Raw genomic sequence first — 9,619 nt, forward strand, 5'->3', positions numbered from 1 at the left:
AACTAGTCAAGTCGTTCCCGCATAGCAAAGTATGATACACTTAAACGTCCGTATTATTCCATTCTGATAACATTAACAGTAACGTGTCAAATTGCATCTTGGCTCAATGTGTCTTTGCTAGAACGGAAAAATATTATTTCCGAAAGATACGATTGATATTCTTAAAATCAAAAAGATAATTTTTGCAACGCGATAAAACGATAACGAATTATTTTTGAAAGATTCAATAAATGGTCCAAAAAACAAATTGAGTATTTTTGCAACACGCCATCAATTTTGCTGCTGTCATTCCAAAACACGTGGCTGAGTTTGCCTGGGTTGTGAAAAAAATCTTCCGCGGCTTAGTTCGGGACAATTTTCAAGGATTGCATTGTTGTCGGAGATTGCACCTACTCTGATGGTAATGGTGAGTACCTTACTTGAAGTAATTTTAATCGAAAAAGGATGCCTATTAAAAAATATTTTTCCTTCCAGAAGCTGTAAGGCAATTTTAGGCGGCTTCAGACGAGGGCGCAAAATCGCAAACGAATCCGGCGGGAGCGTCGAAGGATAATGAGATGGAAACGGTTTCAATATTGTGGCCACTACAGGTAACACCAACCCTCCCGATCTACATCCTCGGCACCATCTCAGCATCTCGGGAACATACTGCCTCAATGGAACCGCTTATAAAGTGTACGTTTTTAGTGTAGTGTGATTGTGTATAGGTTCATTAATTTTATGTTTTAAAGAATTTTTTTTAAATGTATTGTAATTAAATGTTGAATAAACAAACTTTAGTAACTCTAACTTATATTTATTTTTTACTAAGCTTATTATTGATAATTGAAGATACATCGTATCATCCTCATTTTATGGGTAGATCATTAACAAAAGATAACATGTATGATCCAACCAGTTCGTTGCATTTGAATCGTTGTTGAATCATAACTCTACTTAACAACCCGTTCACTGTATCGTAAAGTGTGTCCAAACGATACCCAAAACGATTCATATAATCATACTTGAATAATCTGATAACTATTAGAGCAAACGCACCAATAAGTGAGTATACGCGGCCCGGTTTTGCTCATTTCAGCGGACCGGTTTTGGGATACACACTCTTTCGCGCACCGGGCGGTAGCATAATTATTTTTAAATTTAGCATTGCACTGAGAAAACTTTTGAAGAAAATCTTAATCTTAAATTAATACGGACCGAGTAAATTTTCGGAGTCGTCCACCAAACGGCTCTTCTAGTTACATGACCATTTTTGGTCATTAAATACGATGCTTCGAGTTTGTTTATCTGAAATTGAGTGAGAAAGGAAAAAATGTTATCAAAATTCATAGGTAGAAAACAATATAAAATACAAAATAAATAACTCACCTCCAAAAAAATCCATCCACAATTTTAATCTCATACAATTTACAACATACAACTTCTTTTTTCTATCCAACGTGCTGACTGAAATACTTGCTGCTCCGAAAAACTGGGTCCCATTAGTTGCAAACTTATTGAGAGACTTCGTTTCGAAAGCCGAATTGGTGGGGACAGTACTGGAATGCCACCCATACGGTTGGATACAAAAATCCTGCACAGCGCACTGGTCTCGATTATTATTACTCCGAGAAAAATCCTCGAAGCTTCACTCAAGGTTGTGGGAGTCAGTATATAAAATGTCTACTACACGGAATGCACAAAATTTTCAGCAAGCAATCGTCGGACTTGAAGTGCTTTTCGGAAATATTTCATGGAATTAGTTTCTGCGCAATAAAAAAAGTTTCCGATTTCCGTTCGTTTGTTTAATTCTGCTTAAAACGGTAAAATTTTTTTCAGTGCATGTTTGCTCTCGCCCCTTTCTAGTGAGCAAATTTGGTGATTTTGTTGGTCCCGACGGCAACGGCCCTATTTTGCTCACCTTCATACTAACCCCCGGTGCGGTATGGAAGTGATTAAATTCGTGAGCATTTTCACTTTGCTCGCGATTGCTGCGGATGCCCTTAGGGTAATCTTTTGGGTGTCTCAGGAGAAAGATTACAGTAATAGTCATTTTATGGTACTGATTTATGCGGGTTGTTCAATGGAGCAAGTTGAAAATAGTCGAAACCAATCCAGCTTGGCAGCAGGATTCGTTTCGACCAGGTAGAAATCGGTCGAAGTCAATTGGAAAGAGACAGATCCCGCATAAATCAGTATTATAAAATAAAGATTGCCAGTATCTTCTTCCTAAGACACACTAAAGATTAGCTTTATAGTTTTGGATTATTAATGTACGATAAAGGTAGTCTTTTTTCCATGAAATGGAATCGTTTGGACGCACTTTACGATACAGCGAACGGGTCGTTAAGTACAGTAACCATTCATTTTTTTTGCTTTTTTTACTCGAGCTGAAACGAGTTAAATCATACATGGAATCTTTACTGAATGGTCGATCCATAAGAAAAATAACGATACAGTATATCGTGTAGTGTTGATTTAAAGATCAAAATAAATAACAAAAGTTAGCTTTTTAATCGTTTATTATCACAAAATTAGTCTACACCTTGTACTACACTGTTTGAAATTCCGCACGTTTTATAAAATCGAAATTCTCCTTTTGCTGCTACTCCTGGTTATTATATGGTGGCTGAGAAGTCGTCTAGAGTTGGTTCAGCGTTACGTCAGCTCCTGCAAAACAAACATTTTTTATTAGTACGATAACTTAAATTGAGTATTATCACTTTACAAATTACTTGATAAATTTTGCTACTCACCACTACCGCTGGAACAGAGACCATCACATAACGATCCGGCTTCATTCAGTTGGATTCCTTCCAAGGAAAATTTGTAGAGCAGAAATTCAGTTTTGCCAGTACCACGTCGCCCGAAAATTACTACATTTTCGCAACCAGTTGACGAATTTTCCGTTGATGTGATCTCTACATTATCGATTCCGGTATTAGTCCACTAAACGTCCTACCAATCTTCCGGAATCTGCAATTTATCTGCTGGTGCCTCCTACTTGCCGTGAGCTCCTGGAAGTAAATTTGTAATTTGTAATTTGTAATTTATTAACTTAAACGTAGCCTATCAGTTACAATGAACTATTAATTCAGGTTAAGGAAAACACTTTCGTAAAATAAACTTTTGGAATGTTAATAAAATATTGGTATAGTTTCTCTCTAGTTGGCTCGGTTCAGTGCGGCCTTGAAGGTGGTTAGCGAATTAGCGTGCTTAGTTGCCAAAGGTAGGCTGTTCCAACAGGAAGCTCCATACACTAGTACGCTCTTCCTAGATGTCGTCGTATGTTGCGGGATGATGAAACATTTGGCTCGATCGCCTCTTCCTCGCTGCAGGTGATTCAGGAGATAGATAGGTAGCCCTAGGTCATAGCCCTGACGCATGAAGCAACAAATTCGTCTTCGATAATTCTCCAGAAGATCGCAGCCAAGTATTAGTCTTCTGGTGGTCTCGGTAGTCTCCCTACGTTTTAGATTGAAGACAAATCTAGCTGCCGATTTGAAGCACCTAAGCAGCTGGTCCTTGCATGCTGCTGATAGACCTGGGAAGTAAACTACGTCGCAGTATAAAAAGAAGGGAACAATCACAGATTGGACCAATTTAAGACGGATTGGGAGTTGGAGAACTGATTGAAATTTGCGAAAATCATTTTTTTTATAAGAATTTACGCTTTTAGACGAATCGAGTTTACAAATCAGTTATTAAATATCGATACTTACCATTCTCAATTGAACCGAGGCCATCGCCTAACAATTCCGATCTTCTTGTTTTAATTCAAGCAAACTGTACCGGGAAAGTTTTTTTTGCCAAACTCGGACCGTGTGTGTGGTGACAGCGACGTGTTGCAAAAATACTCGTTAGTTTTTTCTGATCATTAATCGTTCTTCCAGAAATAGTTTTTAATCTTTTTGTCGCGTTGCAAAAATTATCAATTTATTTTTAAGACGATAAATTGAATCTTTTAAAAATAATATTGATTGGTTTAAAGCAAAGACGCACTGAGCAAAGGCGCAAACAATTCGTAACTATTAGTGTAATCAGTACTGAATAATAGTGAAGATTCTGTGTATGATTTTCAATTATGCGGGATGATCAACTGTCAATCCGTTTCTCGTTGTTTCGGCTAGACTTCCATTGAACAGACATGAAATGTTTGTTCAATGTAAAGTCTGATCAATTAGTCTGAATACACTTTTAATGTAAATGTTTTTTTTTCAGTGTATATTTACGCGTAACGCCTCTCAAGATTTTTGATGACGCGAGTGGCGTTACGTTCTGCAGTTTTTGGAAATTTGGAAGAAAACAAAACTGATTGCCACCATTCAGAAAATAATTTTAATAGTTCCATCAAATCTAACTAATTTTTATTTTCAACCAAAAGTTTAATTCAAACCACTAAAAACAAGAAAATGTTCACTCTCTGGGCGCTGGTTGAAGCAGGGCTGCTCTGCTTGAATGCAGTTTGTATCCTACATGAACAACGATTTTTGGCTAAATGTAAGTTCGTATTTTCTGTTCTAGCTCAGCAAAACACATAAAAATTTTATAATTCCTTTCAGTTGGATGGGGTGCAAGTTCCGCACAGATTCAAGGCTTTGGAGAAGCCCCCACGATCAAAACTCAAGTGCTTAACCTGGTGCGGGCCATTCGAACAGTTGCCAAGGGTAAGTTTCTGAGCAACGTGCGGCTGAGAATCTTGGTAATTAAATTTCGGCTTGTTCCTTCACAGTTCCGCTCATTATAATCAACCTGTTGGCGATATTTTTCAAATTACTTCTAGGATGATGGGGATACACCAAGGGTGAGTTAAAAAGATTTTTCTGTAAGAAAATGGTGACCATACGAAACGTTGAAATTAATGTGTGTTGTAAATAAACCGGAAAAATGTTTATGTAAAGGCTAACAAGGTGTAGTTTTTCGAAAGAAATTCAGGATAATGTTTTACTAAGAACTTTGACACCATTTTGATAGGTTTTCGAAATCTTATTGATAGATTGATTTTTATTTTTTACTGAAGAACAAATCAATCTCGAATTGTTAAACACATTTGGGGTAAATATTGCATTATGAAATCATGTAAATTAAAACTTAATATAACTTAAACTTTAAATATCACAGATATGTGATAAAATCATAAATATAACTCCTACAGCTTTACTTTTTGGTCTTCAGTGCTTTGAATTTGTTTTCCAACCGGATGGTGTAGGAATCCAGTTGGTAGGCAGCCGCCTCCAGTTTATCAACGGTGGCCTCGATGTCCTCGACTTTTTGCAAAAGCGGTTTCTGCAAAAGAAAAATTTTATTTAAAAAAAAACCTTACTTAAAATGAGACTCCGACCATACCAATTCCTCGTATTTTCGATTCAGTTCAGCGTTTTTGGTTGCGATGGCTTGGGACATTTGTTTCATGTCCTGCACCTTGCCCATCATGGCTCGATTCATGCTCTCGATAAGCTTGTAATCGTCAGCCGCCGTTCCGAGTTCATGTTGCACATACTCCCCGGTCTTTTGGAACATTTTCGTTGCCAACCGGGAAAGGTTTGGGTCGTGAGCATCGAACGGTTCGAAGCTGGATGTCGATGTGGACAGGGTGGGGCCACGTTTGGGCGAATCTGTGACGCCTTCCCCGTTGCTACCGTAGTCTTCGTCCATCGTTCGTTTCGGGCTTCGGGAAAGCACACTTTGTTATGGTTAATTCTTTTAAATCTACACTAAAACAGAAACTTTGCTGACGAGATTCGAAATTCAATTTTTGTTTACAAAATGCTGCACTGATTCAAAATGTACTTGTAAAATTAACTGAAAACGTGAGTTCATGTTGGAACGCAGCCCTGTTAAAGTTATCCCGACCACGATGGCTCTAGTATGGTGGTCTCATATGCCGACTTGCACGTTCAGCCCTAGCACAGAAAATAGACGTACAAGCTCGAACAAAAAACCGTCAAAAAAGTGTGTAAAATTTCAAAACCAAAACCAAAAAAATACGTTAGAAACTGACTGCAAACAGTGCCATCTATTGCGCCATTCAAGAGTTACAAATCAACTTGAAAGTGCCCAGTTTTCGAAAAGGCGTAATCGTAGCCAAAAAACAAAAATTAGTTCAAAAAGGGTGTTGGGATTTTTACACAAATTTCGTGGGCTAGCTTGTACGTCTGTTCTCTGTGGCCCTACACGGTAAATTTAGATTATTCAGAGACTGAATAATTTCGGTTCAGCGGTCGCATCATGTATGAAGATGAAAACCACTGAGTTGAAATCCATCAAAATTTTGAGTTGTTTTCATCTATTGATTTTCAAAGCCTGGAACTTAGCGAAGACGCATACGTTTTCGAACAAAATAGATGAAAACAACTCAGAGAGTTCCAAAAGCCAGTGTTGATTGTTTAGATGCGATGATCGGAGATAGTTGACAAAATAATCAAGGTGAGTACAACTTTTAATTACATTTACTATTGAGTAAGAAAGAGAGGAAAAATACAAAATTTTACAAATTTATCGCTTCTTCCAGCAATCTCTACGGAAGCCATCATTCACAACTGTAAGTATAATTTTCAAGTGTAAATCATTTTCAGCTATGGTGTTTTTTTCTTGTCTTTTCAGATCAGCTCAAATTAGACAGAGTGTGCTGGCGGATGAGCGTGCCAAGTGGGACAGCACGTAGTTCCACCGGCAGGATGCAGTCAAATGGCCCGGTGGCACTAATTTTTTTTGTGGTTAAAATAAACCAATCGAATAAAAATGCACGCATCCATCTTCTAAACACACCGTACAATCGTCTTTTTCTTTTTTAAATCAGAAATTCCATTCAAAACCGCTATGAAATTTTATAAATTTTTGATTTTTTTTCATTCATTCGATCCATGAACAAGCCTAAACCACCCTGAACAAAAACAACTCAAAATTCGCGAAAACCCCTACAATTCATTTCTGAGTTTTGCCGCTCTAATCAAAATTTGAGTTTTCCCAGTTTTGGCGCATTTTGAATTGTTTTCCTTCAAATCTGAGTCAAGGAGAATTAGAGTGTAGCCATTCTGAACAAAGATTTGACAGCTGGCTGTAGTGTTACGATTACGAAAAAGGGGGCCCAGGGATGCCAGGTGTTAGAGATAAAAAATCGGAGAAATTTGAAAAAAAAGTGTGTGTATGTGCACAAGCTTATCTTTTTTTTTTAAACAAATAGTTTTATTAAGGCATTTAACTCATAAAGTTTTGTTTTGTCGAGTATTCACTTCACTTGTGTTGTATTAGTAAGAAGAGGAGCCGTAATCGTCGCGGCGACTCAACTGTTAGAGTTTGTTTGACTTGAGGAAAGGGAAAAGGATTGTGTAGGATCGCTCTCGAGAACAGATTTCCGTCTTTGGTCGGTGGTGGCTTCCTGTAGCGTGGTTACGTATGCTACCGCAGGTATTGTCTTCCTGGCCAGCCTTCTTCCCGGTGTTATCGAACCGGTCGGACGAGAGGTTGTTTTAATGAATAGACGAAAAGAGCATTAGATAGAGTAAAGACAGAGGGGAAGAGGACTGAACGACCTGAAGAAGTTTTCCAATCGAACCAATCAGGTATTCTCAAGAACACTGGTTGCTATGAAGAATAAATAAAATTTTCATTATGTTACTTGCCCTTACGAAAACCACACGCGTTTTATTTTACTCTGCCCATTTGGCTATGGGCCCAGGGAAAGTAACGAGAATCAGGAAGTTTTCAGCAAGTAGTAAAACAGCATGAGCACAACGAGAAGAGTTGCTGCTAGCCAAGGCGGAGGCGGAGATGGTGCACAAGCTCGGAACCAGAACTTTGCCACACAGGGCACCCCAGCAATAGAGCGGCTGGTCGGTCGGGAGAACTGGAGGACCTGGAAGTTCGCAGTCAAGACTTATCTGGAAGTGGAAGATCTCTGGGACGTGGTGCAGCCAACTGCCAATCCGGACGGTTCTTTGCCTGCTGTGGATCCTAGGAAGGATCGAATTGCGAGAGTAAAAATCATTCTTTTTCTCGACCCCGTAAACTACATCCACGTGGAAAACGTGAACACTGCTGCTGAGGTTTGGACGAAACTGGTCAACACATTTGAAGACACCGGTCTGACTCGTCAATGGGCTCTTCTACACAAGCTCATTTCGACGAATTTATCAAGTTGCGGGACCATGGAAGCGTACGTGAATCGGATGATTACCACCGCCAATAAACTTATAGGAATAGGTTTTCCCTTGGGCGATAGGTTGATTGGAATGATGTTGCTGGCGGGATTGCCGCTGGAATATCGTTCGATGGTCATGGGTCTTGATAATTCTGGTATTGCAATAACTGGTGACGTCATAAAGACCAAATTGCTACAGGAGATCGAGATGCCCGAGGTCAATCCCACTCAAGCCTTTGTTTCAAGACGTCCATTCAAGCCGAAGAATCACAACTCCAAGGTATCCCAAAATTCGTCAGGTGCTCCGAATAAAGCGAAAGGACCCCAATGTCGTCGCTGCGAAAAATTCGGGCACATCGCCAAGGATTGTATGGCCAGAGAACCAACCAAGAACAAAGTCGACAGGAAAGGTGATGCATTTTTTGTTGTACTGTCAGCACTGAATACAACCGAGGACAACGAATGGTACTTCGACTCCGGAGCGGTGAAACATCTGACCAAAAACGAAGCCCTTTTGGAAGATATCAAGGAATCGACGGGGAGTATCATCGCTGCCAACAAACAGTCCATGAAGATCGTTGGCGAAGGCACAGCGAAACTTCAACCAACCTGTAACAAATATTCCATAGACGTCAAGAATGTTGAATTGGTTCCAGATTTAGCCGTAAATCTTCTGTCTGTCGGAAGAATCGTGGAACAAGGTCACACTGTCACATTCGACCAGCATGGATGTGAGGTTCGAAATTCCCGAGGCAAGCTGATTGCAGATGGTTGCAGATCCAACGACTTGTTCAAGCTGAATCAAAAGAAGTCGTCTGTCCTGGCGTGTCCAACTCGAGATTCTGTTCGATTGTGGCACAAACGCATGGGACACATGTGCATCAAGAATTTGAAGCTGCTGAAGGATGGTCTCGCGAATGGTATAAAATTCAACGGTCAAGAATGTGGAGATTGCAAGGTGTGTGCTGAAGGCAAACTAACTCGATTGCCGTTTAGCCATGTCGGAACGCGAGCTACTGGTATTCTGGATTTGGTCCACTCCGATATATGTGGTCCGATGGAAGTGGAGTCCTTGGGAGGTCGGCGTTACTATTTGTCCTTCATCGATGACAAAACCCGCAAGATTTTCATCTATTTTTTGCGAACCAAGAGCCAAGAAGAGGTTTTACAAAATTTCAAGGAGTTCAAGAGTATGGCCGAGACTCAAACCGGAAGGAAAATTAGGACATTGAGAACCGACAACGGCAAAGAATATCGCAACGCGATGTTCGAAACTCACCTGAAGGAATCCGGAATTAAGCATCAAACAAGCGTCGAGTATACCCTAGGATTGGTCGATCTTGGATCGATCTTTGCGAGATCGATCTTTTGAACTCAAATTTACGATTTTTTAGATCGATTCTTTAGCCTTGGAAAAATCGATTAAATCGGTTTATTTTCGATCCGATCTTTCGATCTTTTGAATTTTTTTTTTATATATTTTGGATTTCGTGATTTAGT

General features: G+C 39.5%; 2 protein-coding genes and 1 long non-coding RNA gene across 3 annotated transcripts; 1 reads left to right on the plus strand and 2 right to left on the minus strand.

Annotated features, from left to right (window-relative positions):
- Nucleotides 1-2,492: 2,492 nt before the first annotated feature.
- Nucleotides 2,493-3,844, minus strand: LOC129758170 (uncharacterized). The gene is made up of 3 exons (XR_008739915.1): nt 3,702-3,844; nt 2,736-2,996; nt 2,493-2,649 (listed from the first exon to the last, which is right to left on the minus strand). It is a non-coding gene; the product is annotated as an uncharacterized LOC129758170 (long non-coding RNA).
- Nucleotides 3,845-4,223: 379 nt separating this feature from the next.
- On the plus strand, nt 4,224-4,879 carry LOC129755625 (immediate early response 3-interacting protein 1). Its single transcript, XM_055752213.1, has 3 exons — nt 4,224-4,479; nt 4,542-4,646; nt 4,712-4,879. Exons 1-3 carry the CDS (start codon nt 4,392-4,394, stop codon nt 4,765-4,767), a joined length of 249 nt encoding a protein of 82 aa, XP_055608188.1. The 5' UTR covers nt 4,224-4,391; the 3' UTR covers nt 4,768-4,879.
- Nucleotides 4,880-4,971: 92 nt separating this feature from the next.
- On the minus strand, nt 4,972-5,763 carry LOC129755624 (biogenesis of lysosome-related organelles complex 1 subunit 2). Its single transcript, XM_055752212.1, has 2 exons — nt 5,326-5,763; nt 4,972-5,265 (listed from the first exon to the last, which is right to left on the minus strand). Exons 1-2 carry the CDS (start codon nt 5,632-5,634, stop codon nt 5,137-5,139), a joined length of 438 nt encoding a protein of 145 aa, XP_055608187.1. The 5' UTR covers nt 5,635-5,763; the 3' UTR covers nt 4,972-5,136.
- Nucleotides 5,764-9,619: the final 3,856 nt, after the last annotated feature.

This window comes from Uranotaenia lowii, chromosome 3 (genome assembly GCF_029784155.1).
Source record: "Uranotaenia lowii strain MFRU-FL chromosome 3, ASM2978415v1, whole genome shotgun sequence".
NCBI classification, from domain to species: domain Eukaryota; kingdom Metazoa; phylum Arthropoda; class Insecta; order Diptera; family Culicidae; genus Uranotaenia; species Uranotaenia lowii.